The sequence below is a fragment of the Camelina sativa genome, chromosome 13 (genome assembly GCF_030686135.1).
Source record: "Camelina sativa cultivar CO46 ecotype springtype chromosome 13, ASM3068613v1".
Taxonomy (NCBI): Eukaryota; Viridiplantae; Streptophyta; class Magnoliopsida; order Brassicales; family Brassicaceae; genus Camelina; species Camelina sativa.
This window is the reverse complement of record NC_141892.1, coordinates 22,494,213-22,511,166: the sequence shown is the minus strand read 5'-3', so window position 1 is coordinate 22,511,166 and position 16,954 is coordinate 22,494,213. Positions and strand designations below refer to the sequence as shown.

General features: G+C 31.1%; 2 protein-coding genes across 4 annotated transcripts; both read right to left on the bottom strand.

The window, feature by feature from the left end:
• Positions 1–155: 155 nt before the first annotated feature.
• On the bottom strand, positions 156–1,988 carry LOC104737192 (cysteine-rich receptor-like protein kinase 45). Of its 2 annotated transcripts, none has more exons than XR_015578424.1 (6): positions 1,756–1,988; positions 1,572–1,669; positions 1,280–1,490; positions 963–1,193; positions 716–854; positions 156–639 (listed from the first exon to the last, which is right to left on the bottom strand). XR_015578424.1 is itself a non-coding variant. In XM_019234415.2 (6 exons), exons 1-6 carry the CDS (start codon positions 1,823–1,825, stop codon positions 331–333), a joined length of 1,065 nt encoding a protein of 354 aa, XP_019089960.1. In that variant the 5' UTR covers positions 1,826–1,988; the 3' UTR covers positions 156–330. The 2 variants fall into 2 exon arrangements, 1 of the variants encoding a protein (XP_019089960.1); XM_019234415.2 differs by having other exon boundaries at positions 956–1,193.
• A 561-nt stretch (positions 1,989–2,549) lies between these two features.
• LOC104737191 (agamous-like MADS-box protein AGL14) lies at positions 2,550–6,676 on the bottom strand. 2 transcript variants are annotated; one of them, XM_010457298.3, is made up of 8 exons: positions 6,059–6,676; positions 5,639–5,827; positions 4,184–4,262; positions 3,813–3,874; positions 3,617–3,716; positions 3,127–3,168; positions 2,985–3,026; positions 2,550–2,840 (listed from the first exon to the last, which is right to left on the bottom strand). In XM_010457298.3, the coding sequence occupies exons 2-8, from the start codon at positions 5,821–5,823 to the stop codon at positions 2,685–2,687; spliced, it is 666 nt and encodes a 221-aa protein (XP_010455600.2). In that variant the 5' UTR covers positions 5,824–5,827; positions 6,059–6,676; the 3' UTR covers positions 2,550–2,684. The 2 variants fall into 2 exon arrangements, with proteins under 2 accessions (XP_010455600.2, XP_010455601.2); XM_010457299.3 differs by lacking the exon at positions 2,985–3,026 and having other exon boundaries at positions 6,059–6,592.
• Positions 6,677–16,954: the final 10,278 nt, after the last annotated feature.

Sequence of the window (16,954 nt, the reverse complement as noted above, 5' to 3'; positions counted from 1 at the left end):
GTCAGACCACGTGTTCTCTATAAACGAAGTAACGGAAACAGAGCTGGAAGCACGATAAATAATATTAACAGTACTTGGTTGGTAGAAATGTTACTATCCTCTGTATCATTTGGTAAGTGTATTTAGTTAAACTCCTCACGTGATTCTCTAGAGTGTTATTTGAAAGATGATATATTATTTTGTAACATTCATATATAGTTTCACTGGATTTTGGCACAGACACAAGAATGCAACAGAAAATTACATAATCATTCTCATCATAATTTCTCATTAATCAAATACACAGAACATTCAAGCAGATCTAATCTTACATGATCATGCTTAATATCCTTAACGCGAAGATATAGGTGACATGACAGAGCTATGACCGGGAGATAGAGACGGCGACCAAGACAGATTTGTTTCTTTCTCTGCAAGAAATCGATTACCAATGAATGGTTCATGCAAAGGAGAAGAGAAACAACTAAACCAATGAAGAACTTTATCAATACTTGGCCTTGTCTCTGCATCCTCATCGATACATAACAAAGCAATGTGAATGTATCTCAAGATTTCGCTTATCGAATCTTCTGTTTCTTCTTCTCTCATCACTTCATGGATAACATCGATGGCTTCTCCTCTGTTCCAGCATCTCATAACCTAAAAAAAGACAAGAACTACGATTTAAAAACCATTTAACTATCGTAGACACTTTACTTTAATATAATAAACTCACATAATCGATTAAAGAGTCTCCGTCCACAATCCAAACCTTCCTTCTGCTAATGATCGTCAAGATTGTAACTCCAAAGGCATAAACATCAGATTTGACACAAACACGTCCGCTTCGCATATACTCTGGATCTAAATACCCTCTGTAGATTATTTCAAAACATTTTATGTATCAGTATCAGTCTCTAAACATCTTCAAAACATTTCCCCTTCAAGTATGTTTATATCACAAAACTTCACTGGCACGGTACCAACAATCTCAGAGTATTCAGCTTCGTTTCCACCTTGTTGCATCATCCTTGCCAATTCAAATCCCATGATTTTCGGTTTTAGCTCTGAATCCAATAGAACGTTTGCAGGTTTAATGTCGCAGTGAACGACCCACAGCCCTGATTCTTCATGAAGGTAACGTAAACCACAAGCTATGCCTTGGACAATGTTTCGACACATCTCCCAACTTAGCTGAGAAGCTCTGTGTGGATCTGTAACACATAAACACTATGACAGATGATGAGAGATTGAAACTAGACGAGATTTGGAAAGGATACTCTGTTTTAGACTGTCTAACCTAGTATAAAACGATCAAGGCTCGAGTTAGGCATGAACTCATAAACAAGACAATAGTGGTCTCGTTTAGTAGAGAAACCAAGAAGATTGATCAGATTCTTGTGCCTAAGCTTTGACAAAAGATTAAGTTCATTATGAAACTGTCTATGAGTTCTAATTGAACTTTTAAGCAATATCTTCACTGCTATTTCTTGTCCACTTTGAAGCCTACCCTGAAAATAAAAACATATATGTTTTTATTACAATCCCATAAAAAAAAAAAAAGAGAGATTAGTAAAGATTAAAGAGACAACCTTGTAAACAGAACCAAATCCTCCACGGCCAATCACATCTGAGAACTCATTTGTTGCGGCTCTAATGGTGTCGAAGTCAAATTCGAAAACTGCATAATCTATTATATAAACAAGTATAATTGATGGGTTATGTGTCAGGTTTGAAAAAGATCATTGAAAAGATGAAACCGAGTACAGTACATACCGTTTATCAACTCAGTAGTCTTCTTCTTTCTTCGTCTGAAAACGGAATCGAGAAGCGAAGTAACGGCCATAGTAAGACGAAAACGAAGACGAAGACGAAGACGAAGACGAAGACGAAGACGAAGACGAAAAGACGAAAACGAAAACGAAACCGAAGACGAAGACTGTGGTTCTTAGCAAACAAGCCATTGCAAATTTATTAGAGTATTTAATGAAAAAAATAACTTATTAGACAAGTTGTTTCTTCAACTATTTGACTTTGTTAATATCGATCGAGTCAAGTCAGTTGACCTTGACTTCTATTATTCATTTTGGATTTTTGGGTTCTTCATTTGTTTGTTTTTTTTTTTTTTTTTTTTCTCTTTGGGTACCAACTAACTTCTTCTAAAACATTGATTTTTTTTTTCTTTTTTTTTTTTTTTTTGTTAAAGTACATAGTAATTTTCTTTTTCAAAATTACACCATATCCAAGACGTACGTGTTTGATATGAAAGCCAACGTGATTTATATACGGCTCGACCAAACAAAAAAATATGAAACCAACGTGAGGTTCTTTGTGCAGAACATTCTTGTATTAGTCTTAATCCGGAGACATACAAACCATTAAGAGATTTTTTTGCCAAAAAAGTTTAATACATTCTCGGGTAACAACAAGGCGGAGAAGAGATGCATAACCATAAAAGGATTTAGTTGGCTTGGAAATGGTATTCAACGATAGCCAATGAAGGCGGATGAACAACTAGAGTATATTTTTATTTTGGGTTTTCAAAGTTGTTAGAGGATACCAAAAAAAAAAAAAAAATACGAAGCTATAAATAAAGTAATTAACATCAAATTTTCTTCCAGGGAAAAGGATTTCCCTACGTACATAATATTTAGTGTTGTGAGATGTCAATTTTTCAAGGTAAATGTATAACCATATACTATACGTTAGTTTGGAGGAGGAAACTTTTTGGAGTGTCGAGTCTCAGGAGGTCCAATGAACAAATCAGTCACCACTTCCATTTCATTGTCATCTATGTCCACTTCTTCAGTTGTTATTGATGATGAAGTTCTTGCTACTATTCCTCTTCCTCCCATGTCACACTTCATGTCACACATTTCCTCAAAATTAAAACTCTCGTTTCGAAAAACAGATGATTTCATAATAATAGAATTAGAGAACAAATGATCAGTACGATACTAGTTGTAGAGAAGCCGTATGTTATTACTTAATATTAATACGTATACCTTCTCCATCAGCATTTTATTTTCTGCAACGAGGTTCCTCTCCTAGATATTGACAAGAAATCGAAAAAATATGGTCTAACCGTTTAATTAAGGGAATATGTTTATATCGTACCTAACCATTTAAAAAAGCTACAAGTGTTACCTTTTCTTTTAATATCTCAATTTCTTCGCGTAATAATTGATACTGAAATTAAGAAATAAAGTAGCTAAATTAGTCGGTAAAACAAGTACATCATAAGAACTCGCTTAAAGATATTTTCAAAACAAACTCGTAAAAAGATAACATAAGGTCCTTTCATCTTTTGACCAAAAAAAAAACGGGTCCTTTTATCATCAGTCATCACATATATGCATGCATGGATGACGCACATCATGTTTCCAAGTGTGCAAACTGCAAGTGTGTGTGTGCATTTGTGTTTTTTATAGGATGATCCCATGATTATATGTCATCTAGTTTAATGTTTACATAACCAGCACATTTGATAATCGAATTTTTTATAAACATACATAAATCGACCCAACCACCACGTCCGTCTTAAATCTCGATGAAACAATAATAATATGATGATAGGAGTAAATTTTTTATTTACATCTAAAAAATGAAATGATCACATATACAGTATGTAAATTACCTTTTTGGCTCTTATTTTCATTAAGCTTCGGTCCAACTGGTTCTCCAATTGTTGTAACTCTTCTATAGAAGATGCGTCAAGTCCTTCTCCCATCATTTTTCTGCAAATGTATTTATATATGTTAAATAGACACTTACAATGACAATATAAATTTCCATTCATAACAAAATATCAATAAATATTTTGAATCAAAAACCTTGTCGAAATCTCCAAATGTTCGATCTTTCTCGCCAAGCCATAGGTTTCATCCTTCGATTGCTGTCAATAAGGTTTTGCTCATGTGAAATGCAAAACATAATTAATTAAACATATATTTGTAAGTACAAAAATTAATACAAAATTATTCTCATCCATGTTCGATTAATATATAAAGTAGTATACATTTTTAGCATGTGTATAGTATTTGATGGAAGTCGATATAAATTTTATATTTAGGCGAGTTCTTCATAGGTATATTTTTCGTAAATGTAACTATGCATGTATAAAAGAGTTCTTTTTTCAAATGGAAAAATAAATAATGATTAAATAACCATGATATACACTAGCAAATATAGAAAGTCCAGTTACCTGTGAGTTATCATTTCTCTTATGGTTAGACCCAAGATCTTGTATTCGCTTCTGATATCTTTCTACTGTTTTTGGTATACTGAAAATTTCAAAACTCAAATCAGTATTTCAAAACCAGCAAAAAACAAAAAAAATCAAACCTAAGGAGATAATATAGAGAAACAAAAGTCTAAACTAAATTTCTCAAACACTAATTACAAGACAAAATTAAAGCATTATATATGTAACATCGAATTTTTAAGGATATACATAACAATTTCATATATATATATATATATATATATATATATGTGATCTATAAGCTGGTTAACAGGTAGCTAATTGTGGTATAAACTCCTCTCTGCTTACTTAAGAAAATTATCATTTGTTTTTTTGTCTAATAAAGTATGTACATAAGATTAAATAATCATATAATTAGCATACAATGTAAATTATGACTACACAAATATATATATTAATAAATAGAGAAAGCATAGAAAGAATCAACATATTCTGATCTAGACACATGCTAATGACTCCTTCACTATCATCACTGAGATAAAGAGTACTTTGTACTCTGCAGTCATTGATTACCATTTTATTCTTGTAGTATTACATAGTATGGTCGAGTATAATTAATAGCTAAATACTCATAATCATACCTGACTGTTAATAGCTAGATACACATAATCATACTCGGTGGATGTGGTGCTATATGGGTGGATCGTTTTTCCACAATACATCAACTATATTCAAATATACGTACGTACACAATACATGTGCTTGAGTGTTAGTATTATTATTTTTTTGACATCATGTGCTTGAGTGTTTGTACAGTAGTAACTGTTTGTAACTAGTATATGTATGCGTGTATCTGTCTATCTGTATGTGTGTGTAAGTTCTCCCTAAATTGTATATACACACACAAGAAAAACATATAATATAGGGAAATCTGTACACCTCTAAATAAGGAAAAACTGTTTTCCCCAAATCTGGTTAAATTAAATATGAAAGTGAAAATGGAATCTAACTTTATTGTCTAATTTGAGTAAGAACACTGTACTTAAACTTACTGCTACGTGAACTATAGTTAAATATCATTTCAAGTTTTAGCTTCTTTCTTTTGTTTACTGGAATTTTTTTTGTCAGTTTGTCCGAACTATCTCATAACTATTTACAAACTTTATTTTGCATTTCCAAGATGAAACCATGTGCGAATCACGTTTTAATCTAGAATCCTGACTTTTCTATTTCGGATTCTTTCTCTAAAAAATCAAGAATCTTCATTTTAACACGTAAACCAACCAGTATCAATCGATCGAGTCTAGGAAAAAAGAAAAAAAATGATGGACAAACTAATTAATCATGGATTTCAGTAAATTATATTCATATGTGAAAATATCAATCCTGATGGATCGGATCAATATATAAGAAATGAGTACATACATAAAACATATATAGATGTAGAAAATCTACCTGGAGGAGCTAGAGAACTCATAGAGTTTGCCTCTAGGAGAGAAGATGATTAGGGCAACTTCAGCATCACAAAGGACTGATAATTCAAAGGCTTTCTTCAAAAGTCCATTTCTTCTCTTGGAGAAAGTCACCTGCCTGCTCGTTGCGTTCTCTATCCGCTTCATCTCTGTCTTTCCCCTCACCATTCTCCTAAGTTAAGTAACCCATTATTCATAATCAGCACTTTAATTTTGAATTTTCCTTCTCTTTCCATGTAAAAAAAAATTCTTGATTACAGTAAAACTAGATGCAAGCCATACTATTGAATTTTGTATAGAAAATTTTCTACAAGAACAGCAAACATGGAGAACAATAACATTTAAAGAAAGATCAATCAGAAATTTAGCTAGGACAGAGTTGAGAAAGAAAAGAAAAGATTACCTTCTTTCTTTTTGTGTATGCTTTTTGAATGATTTGTGCCTCTAATTAAGAGAAAGATGAGCGAGAGTGATGAGAGAGAGAGTCTTTTAGGTAGAGTCGGCAAGAGAGAAATGAGAATTCTTGGAAACCCTAAATTTATGAAATCAGGAGCCAATGAAAAAAAATATGTGAGAAAAAACCTTTAATTTATTCTTCTATCCGTAAAATGACAATCTATATAATTTGGGCTGTTTATATATTTTATCCATTGTCATTTTTTCTATATACCTATGATAGTCTATAACCCTAGACCAAAGTGCTTAATGAAAGTACATGGGTATTACTTAATTATGGAAACAGCATTACAAGATATCCATTCTTCTTTTGGTAAAAGTTTTATATTACAAGAGCAAAAAAATTGGTGGAGAATATATTCCAAAAGACATATGGTTATTTTAATCGTTATATGATATTTTGTTTTTCGTAGCGTTACATATATTTACAGTAGACTCTACAAAAGAAACTAGGCATTAAGATAAATTTTATTTTTACGATGAAGATAGATCTGCGAAAGTGTTTAGTTAAGTTTGTTCTTCAAAAATAAAGTTTAAAAGTGATTTGCACAAGCACTAATTGCTTATATTTTGTTATTCAAGTGATTATTTTTATACTATAATACAACCATGTACGTTATCACTGACCTCATCAGCGTAATTAGAAGACAACATGGATTTGTAAAGCTAACGGGTAAGATGCATTATTACCGACAACCTACAGTTCCGGTGTCTGTCAAAGTGAGTTAAGCTAATGCACTTAAAGACAGGCAGCAACCCTGTCGGTTGCCAGCTCCTCTCGGACAAGAATCTTCGTCACACTCGCCGTTTGATCTCAGTTTACCAGAAAACCATTTCGAGGAACATTTTTTTTTTTTGGTATGAAGAGGAACATTTTTTTGTAAACAATTTCCTGACTATAATTTAAAAGACTATACATTTATGAAAGAGTAATATCAACTGTAGAAAATTATAGACTTATAGTGATAGAATCTGAAGGTAAATATTTATTTTGCATGAATACAAACAGTTTTAACGTTTCTATTATGCTCAGATATTGTAGTTTATATATATTTATATATATATATATATATATATATATATTTGGATATGTGAATGTGACCATGTCTTAGTCATACTTACATAAAATCAAATGGTAGTATATAAAACCGTGTGGATTGTGAAATATAAACAAATTCCCGATAGAGAGATGACGTTTAGCTCGGTTGCGACCATTTTATGATATTCTCAGATGTGATACGATACAAATTAAGTATGTTGAATTAGTCACAAAATGTGAGCAAACGTGACTTTGTAAAAAAAAACACAAGCTATCATTTGAATACATACGATCTCTGTTTTAAAAATCCCCGTCTAAAATCGTGAGATCTACTTTCTCCGTCTCGATTAATAATTAATCTTCATCTAGCATCGAGTATTTAATTATGCTTATCTAATTTGATTATAATCCGTCTAATCCAATTACTTTCTGCTTAATTTTTTATATATCGATTATTTTTGAAACCAAATATAAATCAAATAATTTTTTGTTATTTAGAACATTAAATCAAGATTGATGTTCTACAATAACTAATGCACAAAATTTTAGTGAAAATCATAAAATTTTATTTAAAATTATGTTTTTATGTGTTTGCCATAATTTTTAAGACAATACTATAGTTTTATATTTTATTTAATATTTTGTCTTTTAATATAAATAGAATTATAGATATATTTAATACTATATATTTTTATTTTGTTTTAAATTTAATAAAATAACCGTAAAATTAGTCTTTGATTAATCTCCGTTTAATATTCAATTCTCTCGTTTGGCGCTAAGTCCATCCTGACCACCTGATTAGTATCTAGTAATTTCTAAAACAGACATATAATAGACAGAAATATTCTAAATTGAAACTTCTTACTATTTCTGACATATATATTAAATCTCAGCAAATAGAGATGTTCGTTCGTACGAGCATTGTTATTAAAAACGAAACCACAATCTTATACGTGCCTGCAGTGATAATAAACGAATAAAACAATGCTACGTTTTATGACTTCCGTACGACTTCACATGGCCACTCTTTATCTGCTTTCTTTATTTGCACTCATGGGTCATGACTTCCCTTGCTTGTTGCATTCCTAATTTCTCTACCCACTTCCTCATTTTTTTTACTTTATTCTCTTCTTTTTGGCCTAATTTATTATTTTTATACCGTAATTATTGTTCTACTAGCACTTAGCAGGTGCTTAGCCACTATTGGATGCCTTAATTTTTTCAATTAATTAGCATTTATTCTGATTCATCTTTTTAAATCTCGGTTACAGGTGTTGCACGCTGTGAGGACCACAAGCCTTTGCCCACAACATGTTATCGTTTTGTTTTTGCTATAAAAATGATTTGGGGAATCGATATTTTATTGGTTAGGCATAATGGCTTTGTTTTCTTATGTAAACATATCTCAGCTTTAAGTTGTAAATTATACGTCATTTTTTTCTTTGGACATCTTTAAGTGGTAAACTTAAACTATTCGTAGTTGTATTTTTTAAGAGATACTTTTTTCTATAATGAGCTTTTATTTCATCGACAAAGTTGAATTAGTGTTAATTTTTCATGTCAGAAGAGTCAGTTAACCCTGATTTCGACCTTCGTGTGGGAGATTAGAAAATGTGGTTTTGGTTTGGACCACTTTGCAATTATGCAAATGTGACGACTTTGGACCACTATGCCAGATAGGTATGAATAAATGAGTCTTTTTATTAGACTAGAATTATACATCTGTTAGCAAGTAAAGCTTTCGTGTAAAAAAAAATAATGTAAATTTATTTATTTATCTTTTACTTTTATGATTAGTAATAATGTGTTTGTTGACGTGTATTTGATTTCACATTTGCTTGATTTACTCTGGTTATTAGATGTCTTGTTGACAATTAAAAACTTACAAGATTATAATTAAGCATAAAAACAAAAAGTTCTTAAAATGATATTATGAATACTGCGACAAAAAAAATATATGAGCACAAGTCCTTTGAGTTTTTTTTTTTTAATGTGGTTACTATGATACATATAAATATATAATAGATGAAATTGAACATATATGTTTTCATTGGAATTAAGAATTTAAACAAAATAATTTAACCAAAAATAATGTAACTCAAATTGATTTTGTTGTTAAAGTTGCGGAATCCTAATTTGTGACTTTGAGCTTAATTTGCTCTATTTATGTTATCTCCGTTCCTTTTTTTTTTATCAAACTGATAATTTTCATTAAAACTAAGTCTCACACTCACTCAAAAGAACAGGCATTACAATCCAAATAAAGGGGAAATAAAAGCTAACAAGTCAAGAAGTGCCCATACAAACTCCAAAAGAGTGTAAACTACGGATAAAGGGCAAGAAACAGTTTTCTCCATTCCTTTAATAATACAACACAAAAAAAACTTACGTATTAATGGGGTAGCTGTGTACTTGGTAGTAACAAGAAGCCGCATAACTGTTTCCTTATCGAGAATCAGTACCATATATTGATATATAGTTTTGGTATAATTGAATGACTCCAAAAAAAAAAAAACTAATATACTGTACCATTCGTTCTAGATCTAAAGAAATGCAATATTGACTAAGATCATAGGTTAAAGCTTGATAAATATAGCTCACATAGATGTTTAAGTTAGGATAAATCAAATAACTCACATTGTGTGATTGATTATTATATGGGATGGCAGTGCCTTGCTAGACTAATTGTGGCTTAGGGCGAGTAAAAAATTGTGACCTTTGTTTTTTTAAAAAATATTATTTCAAAGACAACAATCACAAGATGAAAAAAATAGTATAAGCCAAAACTTTTCTATTAATCTTTTCTAAAAAATTTCTAAGACACAATTCCAAAAGACATTTCTTTTATTCTTAATTATCTCTTTTATCAATTGTCTTCCATTAGTAATTTTATACAGCTATACTATACTTATAACTACGATACGTAATTATTTTATTGGCAGAAATTTCTTTATACATAAATTATATTTATTTTATTATAATGATATAATGTCATGGACTTCTCAAATAAAACACCATTTTGCATTATAATATACACATTTATGCTATCAACTTAATACATATAAGCCTAGGATTAATTATAAAAATAGACATTATTTCTCAAAATTTTATGGATTTGGGACTGATGGTCCGGACTTACAGTTTTAGGCATTTAGTTTGTCATTAGAGGACGATTTTACCCTTCATTGACGCAGGTTCATCGTCTCTCTTGTCGTCTCTTACTCTTATGGGCAATTTTAAATCTCACATACATGTCCTTCTCGAGTCTACAATTTTATGACTGTTAGAATTAGACAAATAATGCAACGATGCACAAAGATTCATTCCCGTCGGAGCTGCAGATCTGATATGTGATGATTGTAGTTTTTGAAATATATGGTAGACAATATAAGAGATTAAGCGATCTAAAACTTTAAGACGAGAAAGATTCACAAAATTTGTTTAAGTTTTCCCCTAGGGTTCACAAGGTACCAGTTTTTAGGGTTTAGTTTTGATCAATGGAATTGTAAAATGAAGATGTCGATGGTGAGACAGAGAACGTCGAAGTAGATGACCTCTTCTTTCATTAGGGTCAATTTTGTCATTTACCCTCACTAAAAAATGCCTAATTTTGAGAGTATGGTCAGAAATGCTTTATCTCAAATATTTAACCCAAAAAAGGCCCAAATCGATAATAATCCCTATAAGCTTAGGTTGGAAAATCATGTGGCCTAAAAAATTTAAAAATTTTGGTGGCTTAGAGCAAATGCCCTTTCCTCTTCACCTTAACCACGTCACTGTGGGATGTGAGATATTATGTTGTTTCATGAGTTCTAGTTATAGTTTTGTATTTAAAGGTATATCAGTAGTTTGTCCCCAAGAAAAAAAGACCTCTAGGTTAACATTGTGTAGTTGCGCCAATGTTTTTAAGAAGGCCCAATTACTTTCCATAATAAAACCTGTCGCAGTCAAAAACAAATGCCAAATTTAACAAAACAAAATATTTTTTTGTTAAAAAACAAACAAAAAAAATAAAAAATGGTGAAGTGACCTTAATGCAGTAGGAGGAGGTAAATCCAATTGTAGAAGGCACCATCACACTAGGGATCGAGTCCCGCTTCCTACGAATGTAGGAATTTGGCTAATGGACCAGCGAGTTGTGGCCTAATAGTTGAGAAAAAAAATAATAATAATAAAAAAAAATAAAAATTAATGTCCATTTTTAAAAAATTTTGATTATTTTTACTTGACCTTGACCAAATTACTACTTGTGCACATATTGGCTGTGAAATTTTGTTAAGGAGTATTTTCAAAAATACACCTTTTTTCATGCCCCTTCTTTAAAATATCCCACCATGTTGACCGTTTTCAAAACTACTTCTTTTGATATACAAAATGACCAAATTACATTTTTTAGTGACAGCAAAAATGTACATTCACCAAAATCGAAAAAACTTCCCGCTAAAATTACAAAATTGGATTTTCCCGCCAGAATTTTTGAAATTTATACCTTTAGAAAACCTTATAAAAAATTTGTAAACTCTTTTAAAAGCGTTTTAAAAGGTTTTTTATAAAGTTTTTATAAGGCATTTATAAAGTTTTAACATAGTTTATAATACTTTTATAAGGTTATTAAATCGTTTAAAACCTTTTAGAGGAATCAATGTAGTTGGTAGGTTGCATATCTCCAAAAAATTAGGTTTCATTAAATTTAACATCATAAATGTTGTCATTACAGGTACTTTAATATTTCAACGTCACAAATGTTATTAAATTTGTTTATCACTATAAATTTGTTTCTCTCTCTCTCTCTCTCTTTCTTTGATTCTATTTTTTCTCACATTCATATTTGCTTCTCTCTCTCTCTCAAAGTTTTAGCATTGAGGTTTGTTTTATGTGCACAGGGAAAAAAGAGAGGCAACGAGGAGGGAAGATTCAGTTATCTCTGGTAAAAGAATTAATGTAGTTGGTAGGTTGCATATCTCAAAAAAATTTAAGTTTCATTAAAACTAACGTCATAAATGTTGTCATTAAAGCTACTTTAATATTTCGAAGTCACAAATGTTATTAAATTTGTTTATCACTATAAATTTGTTTCTCTCTCTCTCCCTCTATCTCTTTCTTTATTTCTATTTTTTCTCACATTCATAATTGCTTCTCTCTCTGTCTCTTAATCTTTTAGCATTTAGGTTTGTTTATGTGCACAGGGAAAAAGGAGAGGCAACAAGGAGGGAGGATTCAGTTGTCTGGTAGAGGAATTAATGTAGTTGGTGGGTTGCATATCTTCAAAAAATTTAGGTTTCATTAAAACTAACGTCATAAATGTTGTCATTACAGGTAATTTAATCTTTCAACGTCACAAATGTTATTAAATGTGTTTATCACTATAAATTTGTTTCTCTCTCTCTCTCTCTTTCTTGGTTTCTATTTTTTTCTCACATTCATGTTTGCTTCTATCTCTCTCTCTCTCTCTCTCTCTCTCTCTTAAAGTTTTAGCATTTAGGTTTGTTTTATGTGCACAGGGAAAAAGGAGAGGCAACAAAGAGGGAGGATTCAGTTGTCTCTGGTAGAGAAATTAATGTAGTTGGTAGGTTGCATATCTCCAAAAAATTTAGGTTTCATTAAAACAAACGTCATAAATGTTGTCATTACAGGTAATTTAATCTTTCAACGTCACAAATGTTATTAAATTTGTTTATCACTATAAATTTGTTTCTCTCGCTCCCTTTCTAGGTTTCTATTTTTTTCTCACATTCATATTTGCTTCTCTCTCTCTATCTCTCTCTTAAAGTTTTAGCATTTAGGTTTGTTTTATGTGCACATGGAAAAAGGAGAGGCAACGAGGAGGGAGGATTCAATTGTCTCTGGTAGAGAAATTAATGTAGTTGGTAGGTTGCATATCTCCAAAAAATTTAGGTTTTATTAAAACAAACGTCATAAATGTTGTCATTACATGTACCTTAATATTTCAACGTCACAAATGTTATTAAATTTGTTTATCACTAGAAATTTGTTTCTCACTCTCTCTCTTTGTTGGTTACTATTTTTTCTCACATTCATGTTTTCTTCTATCTCTCTCTCTCTCTCTCTCTTAAAGTTTTAGCATTTAGGTTTGTATTATGTGCACAGGGAAAAAGGAGAGCCAACGAGGAGGGAGGATTCAGTTGTCTCTGGCAGAGAAATTAATATAGTTGGTAGGTTGCATATCTCCAAAAAAATTATGTTTCATTAAAACAAACGTCATAAATGTTGTGATTATAAGTACTTTAATCTTTCAACGTCACAAATGTTATTAAATTGATTTATCAATATTAATTTGTTTCTCTCTCTCTCTTTATTTGATTCTATTTTTTCTCACATTCATGTTTGCTTCTCTCTCTCTCTCTCAAAGTTTTAGCATTGAGGTTTGTTTTATGTGCACAGGGAAAAAGGAGAGGCAACGAAGAGGGAGGATTCGGTTGTCTATGGTAAAAAAATTAATGTAGTTGGTAGGTTGCATATCTCCAAAAAGTTTAGGTTTGATTAAAACTAACGTCATAAATGTTGTCATTGCAGGTACTTTAAAATTTCAATGTCACAAATGTTATTAAATTTGTTTATCACTATAAATTTGTTTCTCTCTCTCTCCTTCTTGGTTTCTATTTTTTCTCACATTCATGTTTTCTTCTATCTCTCTCTCTCTATTAAAGTTTTAGTATTTAGGTTTGTATTATGTGCACAAGGAAAAAGGAGAGCCAACGAGGAGGGAGGATTCAGTTGTCTCTGGCAGAGAAATTAATGTAGTTGGTAGGTTGCATATCTCCAAAAAAATTATGTTTCATTAAAACAAACGTCATAAATGTTTTGATTATAAGTACTTTAATCTTTCAACGTCACAAATGTTATTAAATTTATTTATCAATATTAATTTGTTTCTCTCTCTCTCTTTATTTGATTCTATTTTTTCTCACATTCATATTTTCTTCTATCTCTCTCTCTCTCTCTCTCTCTCTCTCAAAGTTTTAGCATTGAGGTTTGTTTTATGTGCACAGGGAAAAAGGAGAGGCAACGAAGAGGGAGGATTCAGTTGTCTCTGGTAAAAAAATTAATGTAGTTGGTAGGTTGTATATCTCCAAAAAAATTAGGTTTCATTAAAACAAACGTCATAAATGTTGTGATTATAAGTACTTTAATCTTTCAACGTCACAAATGTTATTAAATTGATTTATCAATATTAATTTGTTTCTCTCTCTCTCTTTATTTGATTCTATTTTTTCTCACATTCATGTTTGCTTCTCTCTCTCTCTCTCTCTCAAAGTTTTAGCATTGAGGTTTGTTTTATGTGCACAGGGAAAAAGGAGAGGCAACAAAGAGGGAGGATTCAGTTGTCTCTGGTAAAAAAATTAATGTAGTTGGTAGGTTGCATATCTCCAAAAAGTTTAGGTTTGATTAAAACTAACGTCATAAATGTTGTCATTGCAGGTACTTTAAAATTTCAATGTCACAAATGTTATTAAATTTGTTTATCACTATAAATTGGTTCTCTCTCTCTCCCTCTCTCTCTTTCTTTGTTTCTATTTTTTCTCACATTCATATTTGCTTCTCTCTCTCTCTTAAAGTTTTAGCATTTAGGTTTATTTTATGTGCACAGGGAAAAAGGAGAAGCAACGAAGAGGGAGGATTCGGTTGTCTCTGGTAGAGAAATTAATGTAGTTGGTAGGTTGCATATCTCCAAAAAATTTAGGTTTCATTAAAAAGTAAATTCATAAATGTTGTCATTGCAGATACTTTAAAATTTCAATGTCACAAATGTTATTAAATTTGTTTATCACTATAAATTTGTTTCTCTCTCTCTCCTTCTTGGTTTCTATTTTTTATCACATTCATGTTTTCTTCTATCTCTCTCTCTCTCTCTTAAAGTTTTAGTATTTAGGTTTGTATTATGTGCACATGGAAAAAGGAGAGCCAACGAGGAGGGAGGATTCAGTTGTCTCTGGCAGAGAAATTAATGTAGTTGGTAGGTTGCATATCTCCAAAAAAATTAGGTTTCATTAAAACAAACGTCATAAATGTTGTGATTATAAGTACTTTAATCTTTCAACGTCACAAATGTTATTAAATTGATTTATCAATATTAATTTGTTTCTCTCTCTCTTTATTTGATTCTATTTTTTCTCACATTCATGTTTGCTTCTCTCTCTCTCTCTCTCTCAAAGTTTTAGCATTGAGGTTTGTTTTATGTGCACAGGGAAAAAGGAGAGGCAACGAAGAGGGAGGATTCGGTTGTCTATGGTAAAAAAATTAATGTAGTTGGTAGGTTGCATATCTCCAAAAAGTTTAGGTTTGATTAAAACTAACGTCATAAATGTTGTCATTGCAGGTACTTTAAAATTTCAATGTCACAAATGTTATTAAATTTGTTTATCACTATAAATTTGTTTCTCTCTCCCCCTCTCTCTCTTTCTTTGTTTCTATTTTTTCTCACATTCATATTTGCTTCTCTCTCTCTCTCTTAAAGTTTTAGTATTTAGGTTTGTATTATGTGCACATGGAAAAAGGAGAGCCAACGAGGAGGGAGGATTCAGTTGTCTCTGGCAGAGAAATTAATGTAGTTGGTAGGTTGCATATCTCCAAAAAAATTAGGTTTCATTAAAACAAACGTCATAAATGTTGTGATTATAAGTACTTTAATCTTTCAACGTCACAAATGTTATTAAATTGATTTATCAATATTAATTTGTTTCTCTCTCTCTCTTTATTTGATTCTATTTTTTCTCACATTCATGTTTGCTTCTCTCTCTCTCTCTCTCAAAGTTTTAGCATTGAGGTTTGTTTTATGTGCACAGGGAAAAAGGAGAGGCAACGAAGAGGGAGGATTCGGTTGTCTATGGTAAAAAAATTAATGTAGTTGGTAGGTTGCATATCTCCAAAAAGTTTAGGTTTGATTAAAACTAACGTCATAAATGTTGTCATTGCAGGTACTTTAAAATTTCAATGTCACAAATGTTATTAAATTTGTTTATCACTATAAATTTGTTTCTCTCTCTCCCCCTCTCTCTCTTTCTTTGTTTCTATTTTTTCTCACATTCATATTTGCTTCTCTCTCTCTCTCTTAAAGTTTTAGTATTTAGGTTTGTTTTATGTGCACAGTGAAAAAGGAGAAGCAACGAAGAGGGAGGATTCAGTTGTCTCTGGTAGAGAAATTAATGTAGTTGGTAGGTTGCATATCTCCAAAAAATTTAGGTTTCATTAAAACAAATGTAATAAATGTTGTGATTATAAGTACTTTAATCTTTCAACGTCACAAATGTTATTAAATTTATTTATCAATATTAATTTGTTTCTCTCTCTCTCTCTTTATTTGATTCTATTTTTTCTCACATTCATGTTTGCTTCCCTCTCTCTCTCTCTCTCAAAGTTTTAGCATTGAGGTTTGTTTTATGTGCACAGGGAAAAAAGAGAGGCAACGAAGAGGGAAGATTCGGTTGTCTCTGGTAAAAAAATTAATGTAGTTGGTAGGTTGCATATCTCCAAAAAGTTTAGGTTTGATTAAAACTAACATCATAAATGTTGTCATTGCAGATACTTTAAAATTTCAATGTCACAAATGTTATTAAATTTGTTTATCACTATAAATTTGTTTCTCTCTCTCTCCCTCTGTCTCTTTCTTTGTTTCTATTTTTTCTCACATTCATATTTGCTTCTCTCTCTCTCTTAAAGTTTTAGCATTTAGGTTTATTTTATGTGCACAGGGAAAAAGGAGAAGCAACGAAGAGGGAGGATTCGGTTGTCTCTGGTAGAGAAATTAATGTAGTTGGTAGGTTGCATATCTCCCAAAAATTTAGG